Source organism: Scardinius erythrophthalmus (genome assembly GCF_964197995.2).
Source record: "Scardinius erythrophthalmus genome assembly, chromosome: 6".
Taxonomy (NCBI): domain Eukaryota; kingdom Metazoa; phylum Chordata; class Actinopteri; order Cypriniformes; family Leuciscidae; genus Scardinius; species Scardinius erythrophthalmus.
Genome location: NC_138226.1, coordinates 16,532,189 through 16,549,311, shown reverse-complemented (window position 1 = coordinate 16,549,311; position 17,123 = coordinate 16,532,189). Strand labels below are relative to the sequence as shown.

Here is a 17,123-nt window from a genome sequence, read left to right as displayed (position 1 = left end):
AATTGTGTTTTCTTTTTAAAAATTACAGCCACAAAAAAAGAGATCATAAAACTAAATAAATTGCTCGTGCTTTTATTAGTAAAGCAGATAAACATCTATAAAATCTAAATATCAATGTAAAAACTTTTTTTTTTCATAAAATCTGGCATTTAAAAGCTTTCTCTGGAAATCATGAGTCACTGAACTTCTGTACAAAACAATAGACTTCCTTGTTAAAGTGATATTGCATGACATTAAAAACAGTATAACAGTATAAAACAGGATAATTACAACAATTAATTGAAAAGCTGCATGGCTTGGATTATGCCAACTCTTTAAATTCCTTGTTTGATGTTGAACTTGAGCTGTTGAAGGAATATTTTGGGTTCATTACGTTCAGTACGTTATTAACAGCGTGTTTCACTAACAATAACAGAAAAAAACTCAACTCTATTTAAAAAAAAAAAAAAAACATGGTCAAAGTCTAGGGGCAAAGCATTGCACCCAGATAAATGTTAAAATACACAGTATTTTATAAGCAAAGCCAAAAGACTTAATGAGACTATTCACATGAGACCAGTGTAACTGAAACACTACAGATATGTCCAATTTTTCAACTCCTGCCATGACCATATAAAGCCAGTAAACCTGGTACCTTTAGCACAACACTTGCAATGTCCAAAAAAGGTCAGTTTACTGGGAGAACAATCCACCTTTAGGAATTACTTTGGCAATTCCTAAGCAGAAGTTTCTCATCCCAAAACAGTCCCACCACTAAATAATTGAGCTATAACAAAAATTGTATGCAAGAAAAGAGCTTTAAAAATATTCACTTAAATATGTGACTACTGCATTTTTTTAAGTGACATATTCAACATTTTGATAAATAATATACACCTTTATTTAGCCTTTAAGGGAGCCTGCTTCCCTATATTATCAAAAGTTTAACTTCTTAATCTCAATGGTAACATTTATTCAGCTCTGTGCGTTTGCTGAACTGTTTGAGCTATAAATAATTCTATATGTGCTCGATAACCGAAAAACAGAGATGCATACTCTGTAGACAATCAAAAAAGGCCGGTTCTTCCATGGGAACTGCTGTTTCTTATCCGTCATGTCTTCCATCTGCTCCTCGAGGTCCTACCACTTCCCAGGAATGGGTATCCCGCACTCGTACCAGGCCACATAGTTAATCATGGAATTTCCTCCGATCTCCCCAAAATGGACAGGCTCTTGACGCATGGCCCGGAAAAAGCCTTGATAAGAGAGGAGAAATCATCATATCTTTTGTCTGAGATTATTGTGTTTTTGTTTAAGAAACGTTTTTTTTTTTAATAAGAAACCTTGTCTGGGTGGTAATTGGTTTGGCGGAAGAGGACCACCGGTTCGTCCGTCCAGGAACGAGTCAACAAATTGGCAGTGGTCCTCCCCATACCCTGTTTGATCTCCTATGCTGTAGAACTTCCCTGAAGAAAGAATTAAAAAGTAAAAAAGTAACTAACTTACTTTTAGCAGAAATATTTGGTGAGTCTGTAAATGGTTGACACCGACCTTTAAGAGAGTCGCTCAGGTAGATCTTGTATCTGAGAGAGTTGCACAGCTGGATACCCACAAACTTGCGGTACCAGGTCCGCTTTATGAACTGCCGCCCGTTGCACTCTGAGTACGAGTCGGCTTTGAACGGAAACGATGACCAGATGGCATTTTTACCTATGAGAGCCCATATAGTTTAGACATTTTACATGTCTAGATTAGACTTGTACATTTTGTATATTGCGTGTTTGTATTTTAAATATATATTGTATACTTGGATTGAAACACTTACCAGTGGGGGTTTCACTGACGCGAGGATCAGCTGCAGTACAGAAGAAACATGATGTCAAAGCAACTTGCATAATGCATAAATGCATAATCAATATTTTGTGATTTTTCAATAATGTCTATTTAGCTTCATGAGCGCCATACACTGCTGTTCAAAAGTTTGAAGTCAGTAGGATTTTTTGTTTGTTTTTAAAAGAATATTGTGAAATATTATTACAATTTAAAATAACTATTTTCTAGTTAAATATATTTAAAATGTAATTTATTCCTAGATGGCAAAGCTGAATTTTCAGCATCATTTCTCCAGTCTTCAATGTCACATGATCCTTCAGAAATCTTTCTAATATGATGATTTAGTGCTCAAGAAACATTATTATTATCAATTTTAAAAGCTGTGCTGCTTAATATTTTGGTGAAAACTGTAATATATTTTTTCATGATGTTTTTTAAAAAATAGAACTTTAAAAACAACATTTAGTTTAATTAGAAATAATTTGTAGCATACATTTATTTTAAATTTATAAATATCTTTACTGTCACTTTTGATCAATTTAACGCATCCTTGCTGAATAAAATTGTTCATTTCTTAACCATTTTCCCCCATACCTACTATGAAACTATACATATGTGAATTAGGTTGATCCAAACACGTAATTGTCAAAGGTAAGAATTCCTTCCTTAAACATAAGCCAGACAATATGCCATCAGGTAAGTAACTCCACTCAAGGTCTGAATATATCAAAACAGCATGTTTTTGGACTTATTTCTAACAAAGTTACAAAAAAATCTAAAGCACCAGGAAATTCCCCTGAGTTGTCCTTCATGATGTACAATTTTCCAGGGCTTGTGTCAGATATCCTCATGGTTATTATTATTTTCTGGCAGTTTATCAGGGCCCCAGTACTGTATTTTTTTTTACCTAAATGGCTTCAATAGACACAGAAGAGTGAACACATTGGAACTATTAGGCACATTAGCCACATTACTCTCACTGCTGACAGTAATGCTTATATGCTAACTATACAGCAATGGTTCAATGCCAATTTCACACACCTGTGAGATCGATCTTTTGTTCTTAAGTTACCTTGGCCTGCCTGACTCTATTATTCCATGAGTACCAGTTTATTTAAATTGTTGAATGACATCAAACACAATCGGCTCTCACGCAACTTGTGACTCACTGCGATGCTTTCGATTGTTTTTGAATGATTTACATTAAGGTCTGTTTTTCACACAAAGCTCTCGTATGGCTTCAGATATCTTGAAACAGCACGAAAGTTTCCCTTTTTGGCGCTTGTTTTCTTTTTTAGAACTTCACATGCCATTGATTTTGTTATGGAAAAGAGTGACTCTGAAGGTAAAAATCATTAATGCTTCTCTTGTTGATACAATGGCCAATTGGGGACACTTCTGGAATAAATAGAGCTCAGAGTCACTGGATGAGCCAGATGATTTCACAATGATCTCAGAACATACTGTGGTTGGAGCTTTTCGCTGATATTCTTAAACACACAATTTATTCACAATGAATTCATGTCTTAGGCCTTTAACATTTCTCTTTCCGCTTACCCGACTCAGTACTAAAACTGACTGGATCACTTGTTGGGCCTGCACCCAGCTCGTTCTTGGGTGTAACTTTGAATTCATAACTGCAAGAGAAAATGGAGTTAACCATTCTGAGCCAATAGTATTGGTCAGACAACCAGATATTATTATTTAGATGTATGTTACTGTAACAAATAATATGGGGACCTTGAAGGTCTCACAATGAAAACTGCTTCATGAAGGGACTAAATGATGGCCTCATTTCCAATCTGCTTAAAGACTTCTTTAAAATAGGTCTATGGGTTAGTGTGTACTGTGTAGCATCTGCAATTAGCTTAATTTAGGAAGTCCATGACACAGAACATGGTATGTGTTCATACCTGCTCTCTGGTTTCAGGTTCTCCACAGCGGTATGTGTTTGATTTGTTGTCTGGATGGACACCTCTTCTCCATGCGGACCCTTGGTTGAGGAAACTACGTCATATTCTATTGAGACAACAAAAAAAAAAAATTGTCGTTTCACATCTTTAATAGAACATAGAAGGAGATGTTTTCCGGAATGTTTGAGCTGTTTTATTGTATTCAATATAATTTAATGGTGTGTGTTTTTTTGTGTGTACTTTTGGGATGGGGGGGATGGGGGGGAGGGGGGGTGTCGTTAGTCAAAAGTTTTGGGCCAGTAAGATTTTTTTTAAAGTAACACTTTTAACCATCAAGGATGCATTAAATTAATCAAAAGTGACAGTAAAGACAATTACAAAAGATTTCTAATTTAAATAATGTTTTTTTTTTGTTTTTTTTTTAATTAAAGAATCCAAGGGGGAACAACTGTTTTCATGTTAAAATAATTTCTGAAGGATTACGTGACACTAACGACTGGAATAATGGCAGCTTTTGGAATAAGAGGCAGCTTAAAAAAAGACAAAATTTTGAATGGCAGTGTATATCCTTTCTTCCATGAAAGGTTTGGATTGACTTATTTTAAAATAAATTTTAAAATAATGACAGATTTAAAAATGTTTTATATCTCATATATCATGTTAAATCAAACTAAAGTAAGTCTAAGCAAAGCCTCAAGTCAAACCAGTTCACTTGGCGGCCATCTTGGCAACACCTCTCTCGGGCAGTTATTTTTTATGTAAGTAATGGGCATAAAACTTCAGATCCTTTCTGATGGAATGGAGAAAAGACTAAAAATCTGTCAAAATTTGTCAAGGGTACCGTTCAAAGACATATTTCAAATCAACAATATAATCTGACAACAATGGTATCATATATTTTACTTCCTAAGCTCAAACCAACACTAAAAAAATATATTTTTCAGGCTTGTCCAGCTAATGCACATTCCAGAGTTAAAGGGTTAGTTCACCCAAAACGGAAAATTCTGTCATTTATTACTCACCCTCATGTCTTTCCAAACCCGTAAGATCTTCGTTCATCTTCGGAACACAGATATTTTTTATGAAATCCGAGAGTTTTCTGATATCCCCCCCCCCCCCCCCCCCGGGGGTTGAAATGACATGAGGGTGAGTAATTAATAAAATAATTGTAATTTTTGAGTGAACCCTTTAAAAAACAGACATTGCATTCGTCAGAAAAGGCTGTTGGCTCTTTTAACTTTCATTCCTACAGCTGCCATATTGGGCATTGCAACTTTTTCCTTTCATTTCTCAAATTGTCCATCACCAACTTCTATACTGTCTCTAGTTTATGTCTAGTTCTCTATTTTAAAGTCCCCGTGAACCGGAAGTTGCAAACGACTTTTCTCCAGTGTTGTGACGTATTTCCCAGTGAAACGGAATATTGAACAAAGGGCAGGGATTTACTTTAGCACTCCTCCTCTCCTACTCTGCTCATAGCAGACTAACGGTTTGAGGGGAGTGGTTAAGCGTTTTCAACCCAAGCCGTCAAACTGACGTCATCAGGAAAGGAACGCCATTCCAGACCGGAAGTCACTTTTCAGATTTTGATTAAAGATTACCACGGCAAAAATTTTTTTCTGTGTATTAACTTGCACGGATTAATTGTTCACCACAAGACTAGTAATATGCGCTAACAAAGTAAATAGGGTCAATTTTGATTTCATGTCGACTTTAAGTCTACCTGTGGTCTCATTGTCTGTTTTGTCCCAGTCAAGGATGACGAAAGAGGGGCATCCTTCTACTGTGACTACAGTAAGGTTGGATGGAGGGGTCTTGGGCGGGCCAGTGACATTCATGTATACCACCTCCTCATCAGGAAAGAAGCTGAGAGACTGAGTGACAGAGCAGGGCTCCTCCGGGCGTTTGTCAGTTCTATAGACCACATGAGGCGCTGCAAAAAGACGACAGGCGACGACTTGTCAAAAGATTGTAAAATATACCTCCAATTCCTCAATAAATGATTTTGACCCATATACCTACCTACAAAACGTTTCTTTCCCGTTGCATCCACCTCAGATACGGGATGAGGACTGAATACAGAGGAGTTTTCACCGGTGTGAAAACGACTGCCTAAGATTCAAAGACATACATGAAACAATCAAAAGATCAAGACTCCAACTCTGTTAGACTTATTACGCCTATTATTCTCAGCAGATCTTCTTGCAACTTTATAATAGAAACTGGCACACAAATACTCTAATTTCAGCATCCAGTGTGTTGTCTTCATCATAGTTTTCTATAAATGAACTGTACAAATCACAGAACATGAATTACCACATACCTTCAAAAGCAGATTGTGGTGTTGTTGTTTGTGAAGTTTCTTTATTGGTTGCTTTTTCAGTAGTGGGTGGAGCTAGAGGTTTCAGATCTTGGACTGGGTCCATCTGCTTCAGATCAATAATATTTTCTAAAAGTTAACATGGAAAATGTTTCATCAATCAGCAACAAAATATATGCACATCAAGACTGTCGCCATATCGACTTTGATTTCTTTATTTGTCAGTGTTCTCACCCTTTTCTTCAGCCTCTGAAACCTGGTTTAGCTTTGTCTTAACTGTAAAAGAAGACAGAAGTTTAGCAGGAGATACGGGGTAACTGTTTTTGGTTAATCAAGGGTTCAGTGAAAACATTAAAAACCCATAAAGTCATGCTGTGGCTGAGATTAGTCTAAACAAAAAAAGAGAGCTATGTCTTTTTTTATTGTGTTGGTCCTTCTCATTTTGTTTTCAATTAAAAATAATAGCAGCGTAAAGGAACAGCTATTTCACATTATTATAAATGTCCAAGGCCAGAAAACACTGCACTGACTATCATTTAGAAGTGAAGAAAAAGTATGTTCCAAATAACATTCACATGGTTGGAATTTAAAAAAAAAAATACTGCATGACATCAGGCTAATGTCCGCACAGTCAGGGTATTGTGAGAGCCAAATGGGATCCTTTAATGCTGTCCAGACTCTCAGGACTGCAACGTCTCCAAGAACAGCTCTACGGGACCAATGCTATGATGGAGTGCAGAACTACACCGCTATAATTCTGGATATTCACTCAAAATAGAAGTCCAGGATAATATTGACCAAAAAATGTCAATTAATCAAATTCAAAACAAGATTATTCCCCACAGCTCTCTTTAATGGTCCAGTACTCCAATATGTGATTCGCAAAACACTCCAAATCATTTTCAGGAATCTAATTTAGGATGAAAAAAATGAATGAATGTAAAACAGTTTCACGTTTTCCTCAAGCAATCATATATCAAGTGTTCAGGGCAGTAGACTTTTGAATAAAAGTCGGACTGGATGGATGGGATGAGCAATTGGATAAGGACAGAGGGACTAGTTTCAGTGTTATCTTTGGTTGGGAGAAGGTGATGGAGAAAGTGTGAGAGGGTCCATGCTCATGTTTTGCCATGCTTTTCCAAAGAACTCTGAAAATCCATTATGACATGAACAGTACATAAATATTTTCTTTGGCCTAGAATTGTCATAAAATCCAGCTGCAAGGGAATCGTTCTCAAAACAAGAGATGTTTTCTACCAAACATTGACATCTATCTCAAACAATATGTTAAAACTGTATCCAGTCTAGCACTATGCAAAATTAGATTCACAGTTTTCTGGGACAGGGGCTACAAAATCACTCAAAACTGAAGAACACAACTGGCTTTGAAACTACAGTAACATCACAAGGACTGTAATGGAAATATATTGAAACCCCCTTTACAAGATAAAACTATTAGCATTCAGAATCCATGAAGGAGTTTACCATGTTGCTTTCTGGGACCCTTCTGAGTTTTGGCCGCCAAAAGGCCTATATGGCGCTCACCATGAGGCACTGTCAGGATACAAAAGACTGTTATAATCAAACCCATTTCATTCAAAGGATATGACAAAGAAATGTGTTAAAAGCATACAGAAACACTGTAAAACAATAATATGAGTACGGGAGTGTTTTTGTTAAATATTAAGAGTAAGAGACCAGATGTGAAGGGAAAAAAAGACTAAAATGTTGAAATGTTTAGTTTCAGCTGTAATATCAGGTGTCACAGGAGTAATCAGCTGTAGTGCAGAATTAAATGGCAGTGTGAAGAGGATAGGATGAGAAACAGACCTCTGGCAGAAAGAGACTGTGTGTGAGTGTGGTTTCCCTTTAGATTACACAAATCTTGTCAACAGGTCCTAAGAGTCCCTTAAAGAAATGAATTTATAACCCAACAGAGAAACCACATGCAAAAAAGAATGTATAGATATATACAAAAGCCAATTCAATCAACTGAGAAAGTTTAACATCCATAATATATATATAAATATATAATAAATATATATAAAAACTAAATTAATGACAGAATTAATGAATTAATGAAAGTAAGGATGGCTGGATAGATCTTTGGAAGCATGAAAGGAAAGCTGAACAGTTAAAGGCCCTAATTAAAAGAAAAACTTTGTCTTTGTGTTTGTGTCAATGTGAAGACCGCCAATGTTTTTATACCCCTTTTCCTGTTGAGAGTTGAGTTACGAAACACAGGGGGTGGCCTGAAAGTCTTTGTAGGGGGAATCAGAGGGACACGACCATGCGGCCTCAGTCTCTGTGTAACATTTCGTGCCAAGGGGCGGGACACCGAAGAGTTACGGAAGTTACCTCTGCCTAGATAAACACAAACACAGTCAGTGATGGGAAAGAGAACATGATTAAAGATTATGGCAACAGAATTGTTGACTGACTGAATGGGGATGTGTCTGGGAAGCTCACAAAAGAGCACCAGCTATCCAAAAACAGAAGCCAACAAATCTAGAAGTGAAGATGGTGTGAAATGGTGTGCGCAGCATTATGACAGTGGCAGTGTTTTTAAGAGTGGATGAAACAGTCAGGCATTTGAGTTGAACGCATGGCATGGTAATGTGAGAGTTGGTGCCGTAGGTGATGGTTTAAAGACGATTGAGGGGAAGTGGTGGGGGTTTTTCAGCTCTAGTGAGGTGGTAATAGCATTGCCCAGCAGGATGACGTTTGGAAGTGGTGGTGACAATCACAACAATACTGTGTACAATGAAGATATATGCGGTTAATACGGACAGGTGACAAACAGCACAGTTAGAAGGAGTAAAACTGGAGCTGACATCATTACCATCATTCCTATTAGCCACCTCATTTGTAAGTGTTGGCAGTGATAGTAGCTGTTCGTCCTTTGGCTGGGAACTAGCTGACATACAGAGGCAGACTGACATAAGTCTCATTCAAAGGTAAAAATATTGTAATGATAATGTTCTCAGAAGATCCCTGACCAATAGCTTTTAGCCTGTCTAGGTTATCCAGGCTGTTAAAGGAATTTCTGGCACCAATAATTAAAAAGAAGGCATATGAAAATGAATGAAAAACATCAAAGAACTTCTTCAACGGGTGTCCAATCCTGCTCCTGGAAGGCCAATGTCCTTCACCAATGTCCTACCCCAACACACTTGCCTGGAAGTTTCTAGTAATCCGGAAGACCTTAATTAGTTGATTCAGGTGTGTTTACTTTATTTAGGATAGGAGCTAAACTCTGCAGGATAGTGGCCCTCCAGGTGCAGGATTGGACACCCCTGTCTTAAATGATACATTTTAGTTTGCCAGATTTCTACAATTCAATTTACTAGAACTAATATTTTTCTATACTATATGTCTAGGGGAGAAGTTACCCTCTGGTGGACCTGGTTGACTCGTCCTCACTGTTACCTTCTCCGCCACGGGTGAGTTTTGAATAGCATTGGATTTGATGAAAGCAGTTTTAGGTTTTTGGGTACCTGGCAACTGTTCTTCAGGGTTAAGTGGCTGGTTTTCAACCTGGGAATATGTTTTGGGGTTGAATTTGGCAGTGCTAGCTTGCTGTTTTGTAGTTGTGGAATGTTGTGCTGTGGTATTGGGTTGGGGCTGGTACCAAAAAGTGAGTGGATATATAGGGTGTGGAGTCAGTTCCTGTACGTTTTCGGTAAGAGGCAAATCTTCAGTTGTGGTAATTTGGGATACAGAATATTCTTCAGGGATAGATGGATCAGTGCTAAATCTAAGAGGCAAATCTTCAGTTGTGGTAATATGGGATGCAGAATATTCTTCAGGGATAGATGGATCAGTGCTAAATCTAAGAGGCAAATCTTCAATTGTGGTAATATGGGATGCAGAATGTTCTTCAGGGATAGATGGATTAGTGCTAAATACTGGTTGCCTGATGAAATCGGTAGTCTGCCGTGATACTAATCCATTCTGAATGTTTGCTAAAGTTGTGGGTGAATTCAAAGCTGTGTTTGTTGGATAATGGACATTTGTAGACCAATTAGGTGTTGTTGTTGGTTTGTTGTTTGGCTGTTCAGAATGTGTGATTGTGCTGGACTGGTAATAGGAAGTGGATTTTGAGAAAGTGTGAGTGGTTTGGTGTTTGGACGTGCCTTGTGTACGTTGGGTTGAGCTCAACCGATGCAGCTTGGTACTGGGCTGAATTTTCCTTGTACGGAGACTCTCTTGAGTTATGGTGTCTTGTTTCTTAGATGGGTAGGGATGTTCCTGGACAGTGCTTGTGGTGTGTTGTTGGATTTGGTGAAGTGGTAGTTTGGTTGTAGATGAACTAGGTGTTGTTTCACTAAACTGCTGGGCTGTATTCAGAAGCTGTTTGGCTGTATATGGTTGAACTTTAACTGAGATCTGTGTTTTGATGGTATATTTTTGGGTTGTAGTGGGTGGTGGTTGGGTTGTGCTGGTTTGTAGTTTGGTTGTGGACGGTTCTGACTGAGTTGTCGTAGGTAGATGTGGGATTAAACTAGTATGTTGCTCTGTGTGAGGATCTGTTTGGGTAGTGCTAGGGTGACTGGTGGGGTTTTGAGTTCGAACTGTGCTTGTGGTTTTTGGCGTGGCCAGGAAGATAGGTGTGTCAGTGGAACTAAGGGCCTCATTCAAGGCAGGTTGATCATCAGCAGCTGTTGTGGGATTTTCCACTCCTATTAATGAAACTGTAAAAACAGACACAATATGTATGACAAACATGCAAAGAAAATGTGACAGTTCAAGTACAAAAACAGAAATAAGAAGGCACTGATGTAGATCTCATATCACAGAAGTTAAAAGAACATTTTTATGTTTTAATTTAAATGAATTTGTATAGAAGAAAAGTAATTATAGACATTAGTTGAATTTCGTTTTCATAAATGTTTTTTTTTAACTGCCCAATGCCAAGTCAGCTACCAAAAAGAAGGGCAATACAATGCTAAAAAACATTTCCTTCAATTTGTCCCTCTCTCAGGAAAGTCTAATCTGGCACACAGAGTTTTGATAAACGTGAAGGACATTTATTTGGAATTTATCTTGAAAACTGTGACAGGGGACCCACTGCATGTGAAGTCCAAGAAGTCCAATTAAAACAATTCAGGTCACAGACATAAAACAGAAGAGTTTAGTTTGTTTTACATAGATGGATAATTAATATGAGTTAACGCAGGTGTACTTGATTTGTTTAGCGTTTAAAGTTGTCTAAACATTTAAAGGTGGAAAAGCAGTGAGAATTTTTTTTTGTCATTTTAGTTATAGGCCTAATGTTGTTTTATGAAGAAAACCAGGTGTTTAGTTGTAAAAACAATTTATTGTTTTGTAAGAGAGGTAAATGTGACCTTTTCACATTCAAGAAGAGGATAGTTTTAAAGGAAAAAATTTAACTATTGAAAACAAGACAATGGAAAACACAGTTTTGAAAATATATGACAAAAAATAGTTAAAAGATTTTAAACAGCAAGAGACAATGTAGAGCAATTTCATATGTATACTGTGTATATCTCCCTTTTGACACATTTTTTGGCAAATTTGGGTAAGAATGCACAATGGTCCCATTTATTTCCGAGATGATAACTGGAGGTCTGTATATACAGTGAGGAAAATAAGTATTTGAACACCCTGCTATTTTGCAAGTTCTCCCACTTGGAAATCATGGAGGGGTCTGAAATTGTCATCGTAGGTGCATGTCCACTGTGAGAGACATAATCTAAAAAAAAAATCCAGAAATCACAATATATGATTTTTTTTTACTATTTATTTGTATGATACAGCTGCAAATAAGTATTTGAACACCTGTCTATCAGCTAGAATTCTGACCCTCAAAGACCTGTTAGTCTGCCTTTAAAATGTCCACCTCCACTCCATTTATTATCCTAAATTAGATGCACCTGTTTGAGGTCGTTAGCTGCATAAAGACACCTGTCCACCCCATACAATCAGTAAGAATCCAACTACTAACATGGCCAAGACCAAAGAGCTGTCCAAAGACACTAGAGACAAAATTGTACACCTCCACAAGGCTGGAAAGGGCTACGGGGAAATTGCCAAGCAACTTGGTGAAAAAAGGTCCACTGTTGGAGCAATCATTAGAAAATGGAAGAAGCTAAACATGACTGTCAATCTCCCTCGGACTGGGGCTCCATGCAAGATCTCACCTCGTGGGGTCTCAATGATCCTAAGAAAGGTGAGAAATCAGCCCAGAACTACACGGGAGGAGCTGGTCAATGACCTGAAAAGAGCTGGGACCACCGTTTCCAAGGTTACTGTTGGTAATACACTAAGACGTCATGGTTTTAAATCATGCATGGCACGGAAGGTTCCCCTGCTAAAACCAGCACATGTCAAGGCCTGTCTTAAGTTTGCCAATGACCATTTGGATGATCCAGAGGAGTCATGGGAGAAAGTCATGTGGTCAGATGAGACCAAAATATAACTTTTTGATCATAATTCCACTAAACGTGTTTGGAGGAAGAAGAATGATGAGTACCATCCCAAGAACACCATCCCTACTGTGAAGCATGGGGGTGGTAGCATCATGCTTTGGGGGTGTTTTTCTGCACATGGGACAGGCCGACTGCACTGTATTAAGGAGAGGATGACCGGGGCCATGTATTGCGAGATTTTGGGGAACAACCTCCTTCCCTCAGTTAGAGCATTGAAGATGGGTCGAGGCTGGGTCTTCCAACATGACAATGACCCGAAGCACACAGCCAGGATAACCAAGGAGTGGCTCTGTAAGAAGCATATCAAGGTTCTGGCGTGGCCTAGCCAGTCTCCAGACCTAAATCCAATAGAGAATCTTTGGAGGGAGCTCAAACTCCGTGTTTCTCAGCGACAGCCCAGAAACCTGACTGATCTAGAGAAGATCTGTGTGGAGGAGTGTGCCTAAATCCCTCCTGCAGTGTGTGCAAACCTGGTGAAAAACTACAGGAAACGTTTGACCTCTGTAATTGCAAACAAAGGCTACTGTACCAAATATTAACATTGATTTTCTCAGGTGTTCAAATACTTATTTGCAGCTGTATCACACAAATAAATAGTTAAAAAATCATACATTGTGATTTCTGGATTTTTTTTTTTTAGATTAGGTCTCTCACAGTGGACATGCACCTACGATGACAATTTCAGACCCCTCCATGATTTCCAAGTGGGAGAACTTGCAAAATAGCAGGGTGTTCAAATACTTATTTTCCTCACTGTACATGCTACGTAGTGAGGTAATGTGGCAACAAGGCATCATACAACCTTTTCAATTGTTGCATACTGATTACAAGCAATAAGAAATAGTAGGCAGTATGCAGTAAATACTGTGCAGTATGGTGTGTGAATTATGCCTGTATTCCATTCTGCTAATGTAATATTATGCTTGGCTTCAAAGGTGAGAGAGTGTCATTTACCTGAAGTTTTCCATGGCTTTGGAAGGCCAGTGTGTTTGAGGAGAGGAGCTGCTCTTGTCTGGGTAATGATGTTTGAGACTAGAAAGTGGCAGGAAAATTAATTACGTATTTATTCATTACTCATATCAGTGACTGTGTTTAGGATGGAAAAAGAAGTCTTTAACCTGGCACTGAAGGCAACAATGATGGTTGGCTTGCTAAGACTGGCTTCTGTTTAAAAAAACATCCAAGGTTAACAAAAGAGAGAGAAAAGGAGAATAAAAAGTTTGTCCCTACAGCACAGCTATATACTTACTTTAACCTTCGCCTGGATCAGTTCATTAAATGGCTTTATTATTTGATCTGTAGGAAAAAATACAGTTACTTCTCAGTTACAGTACATTTAAGTATCAGTTTTGTGTCAGATATTGTTGACTCAATAAGGGTCTATAACTATAAAATTAATGTAGATAGTAGATGTAGTTGTAGATAGCACAGCTCAGAATCTGATGAGAGATATAGCATATTAAAATCTATGACTCAACATGAGACACATAAGAAACACATGAGATTCCTAAAGTCTTTTTCTCAGAAGAAAAATACTGAGAAACACAAGACTTAAGGGTTAGTTCACCCAAAAATTCTGTCCTTAATTACTCACCCTCATGTCGTTCCAAAGCCGTAAGACCTTCGTTCAACTTCGGAGCACAAATAAAGATCTTTTTGATGAAATCTGAGAGCTTTCTTTCGATCCCTCCAAATTTGGACTAAACCGCTCAATATATATGGATTATTTTTAAAATCTCTTTATGAACTTTTTGAAGCATCAAAGTGGTAGTTGCGTAGCTGTCAATGGAGAGTACAAAACTGTCTCAGATTTCATCAAAAAGATCTTCATTTGTGTTCTGAAGATGAACGAAAGTCTTACGGGTTTGGAACGACATGAGGGTGAGTAATTAATGACAGAATTTTCATTTTTGGGTGAACTATCCCTTCAAACAAAAGTCTCCATGCCTCTCCATTTAATATAATTGCTATCTAGGGCAAACTGAGATATTGAAGCTGAATCTCAATTGTGATTATTCATTTCCTCAAGTATTCTAGTATAAATTTGTGAATATTGTAAAGAGGTTTTTTTACAGCCATATAGAGTGAGACAAAATGGATGATGATCTGTAGTGGGACACACCAGCTGTGTTATGGGTGACTGGTGGGCTCCAGGCTCCACTCTTTTTGTCAGTGTCTGGTCGGACCGCAAACTCATAAAGAGCATCTGGTTTGAGGTTGTCAATGACTGTGCTGGTGGATGGACAGGTCTGGTAGTTCCAGGTATTGCTGGGTTCTTTCTCTCTGTAGCGCACTGTGAACTGTCTGAGAGGAGACAAAAAAGGAAAACCAGACTCTAGAAACTATAACTTAATTTAAAAAGGCAGTATTAACAGGCAAAGGAGAATTTTGATATGGCACTAATTGGCAAAACCCAGATTTTAAAAATGTATGCCCTCTTTTTCCCCAGTTATTTCTCTCTCTCTCTCTCTCTCTGCTAGGTTTTTATGGAGTTGGAGAACAAATTTGTTGTTTTGTAGAGGGCTGAAGTCAAGCTTTCCTTTCCACTAACTTGTCCAAGGAAGGAGAGTGTGAGTGGGTTAGGTTTTGCCTACATTGTGCAGACCATATGTCCTCACAAGGACAGTCAAACTGAAGTCAGCTTGCAGCGATCAGCCAACCGTATCTATGAGCAACATGACTTAATAAACATACTAACTGGAGATAGAAAACATCATTAGTTTAGTACAAATACAAAAGATGGAAAGTCTCCACCATGATAGAAAAATAAAATGTGTGTATTTGTCTGCACATATATACACACTCAAATTCTTTTTTTTTTTCAAACATCTGTTAATTTTATTACTCCATTTTACTGTTTCCCTTTTTCTGTTTTTACTGTTTTTGGTACTGTTTAGTTTATTAAAGTTGTTTTGTTGTTTCTGTTGTTCTGTTGTTTTGCCCCTTGATGTGGGTGATCAGAGTGTCTGGTTGTTTGTGGACCACATGAGCATCTGCACACATGGTCCTATACCTGCTCTGTGTCTTCTGTCAGTAAAATAATTGCACATCTTGAAAGACGGTCAACAACATTAAATCTGATTAAATCCAGTCATCCAGATAACACCCACACGGTTCATGGACATACACACAGACGCGTTAGGACACATACCCTTCATCAATACAGTCCTCTAGAACGGAATCCATGAATGAGGTGGTTAGTAGTGTCCCCCAGGACACCAGAACCGACGACTCTGTCACCGAGCCGATCACAACGTTTAATGGTTTTTCTAGATCCACTTTCCCTGGAGGTCACAAGACAGTAATCAGCTCAAATTTAGTGCATACTAATGGCCAAAAAATATGGACACTTAAGTCACACTTAATGTAGTTTTTTAACGGTTGCGAAGTTCTTATTCCAATGGTGAACGCAATTTCACCATGTGCAACATGTTCCTGCATCAACATCTTTTTTTATTCACTTAAACAATAATAATTTGGTTAATTACAGTGACAATGAATGAAGAACTCATTATTTGTATACAGCCTATTCATATACTAACAATGTAGAGACTACAATACATTTACTATGAATTAACTATAAATGAATAGTTTAGTAAGTACTTTATTACTGTACACTTATTATAAAGTGTCACAGTATAAGTAGGGAATTTGGGACGCAGTAATGTCATTTACTATATCGATTATTCAAATGCCTTATTCATTCAGGATAAAGACAAAACAGCTTAGACTTTGTTTAGAACAATTTTCATCAGAGAAGCAAAAATAGACTAAGTTATTGACTTTGACTCAATATTGACTTCTCAAACTGTTGTATAAAAGCAAATCTAATGCAATGACATTCTTTTTAAGTGTGGTTTATGTGGACAAATATTTTTTGGGGCCACTGCATGCGCAGATGTAAATTGTTGTCAAATTTAATTTGTGGTACCATGTAGTGGTCGACAATTGTTTTTTTGATGGCCGGTGCAGATATATAATTTATATTTATTTTAATTAATATTTAATAAATTAAAAATAAATATGAAAATAAATGTAAAAAAAATCTTTAAAATAAACATGCTTCTATTTTAGATGGCAATTGATTCTGCAATCCTATTACAGTACTTTTCACAAATAAAGTAATTGTTTAAAAATATATTAATAAAAAGGAAGTAAACACTGTAATGGCACTCAGTAATCAAGTAAATTTGTGCGCACTGGTAATCATGTTTTTTTCCTATAAAGACAAGGTAACACTAATTTTACATATAGCACACAGTGAAAATGGCATGAATATGATATATTGGGCAACATAGCACAGCATATTTTAAAATCAGGGATCGGCTTTGGCGACATATCGGCTGACCAACAGTGTTTCTTACCTGTGCATTGTTTCTTAGGTTCCTCAGGTTTCTTTGATTGTACCGCAATCAGATATTTGGGCTCAGCATCTAGAAAAAAGAGGAGAATCAAGTCAAGTCAAGTCAAGTCAAGTCAAGTATATTTGTATAGCGCTTTTCACAATACAGATTGTATCAAAGCAGCTTCACAGTGTTAAATTAAAATAATACAACAAGGTTTGTTTCTAGTGGAATTTATTGATTGATAAAATAAAATAAAATATCCCCAAAATATCCCCAACTG

General features: G+C 37.4%; 1 protein-coding gene across 4 annotated transcripts in view; it reads right to left on the bottom strand.

The window, feature by feature from the left end:
- Positions 1–51: 51 nt before the first annotated feature.
- Positions 52–17,123, bottom strand: part of abi3bpa (ABI family, member 3 (NESH) binding protein a) — a 31,271-nt gene continuing 14,199 nt past the window's right edge. Inside the window, exons 3-22 of one of the 4 annotated variants that reach the window (XM_081367343.1) lie at positions 16,862–16,930; positions 15,649–15,781; positions 14,620–14,801; positions 13,747–13,793; positions 13,616–13,661; positions 13,452–13,529; positions 9,438–10,739; positions 8,888–8,962; positions 8,254–8,409; positions 7,531–7,599; positions 6,280–6,321; positions 6,049–6,174; positions 5,748–5,837; positions 5,449–5,658; positions 3,726–3,831; positions 3,370–3,449; positions 1,805–1,834; positions 1,531–1,689; positions 1,323–1,445; positions 52–1,235 (exon numbers count right to left, since the gene is read on the bottom strand). In XM_081367343.1, coding sequence (XP_081223469.1) covers positions 1,120–1,235; positions 1,323–1,445; positions 1,531–1,689; positions 1,805–1,834; positions 3,370–3,449; positions 3,726–3,831; positions 5,449–5,658; positions 5,748–5,837; positions 6,049–6,174; positions 6,280–6,321; positions 7,531–7,599; positions 8,254–8,409; positions 8,888–8,962; positions 9,438–10,739; positions 13,452–13,529; positions 13,616–13,661; positions 13,747–13,793; positions 14,620–14,801; positions 15,649–15,781; positions 16,862–16,930 — 3,239 coding nt within the window. In that variant the 3' untranslated portion in view covers positions 52–1,119. The remainder of the gene's footprint in view (positions 1,236–1,322; positions 1,446–1,530; positions 1,690–1,804; positions 1,835–3,369; positions 3,450–3,725; positions 3,832–5,448; positions 5,659–5,747; positions 5,838–6,048; positions 6,175–6,279; positions 6,322–7,530; positions 7,600–8,253; positions 8,410–8,887; positions 8,963–9,437; positions 10,740–13,451; positions 13,530–13,615; positions 13,662–13,746; positions 13,794–14,619; positions 14,802–15,648; positions 15,782–16,861; positions 16,931–17,123) is intronic. The other 3 variants (XM_081367344.1, XM_081367345.1, XM_081367346.1) reach the window with 3 other exon arrangements.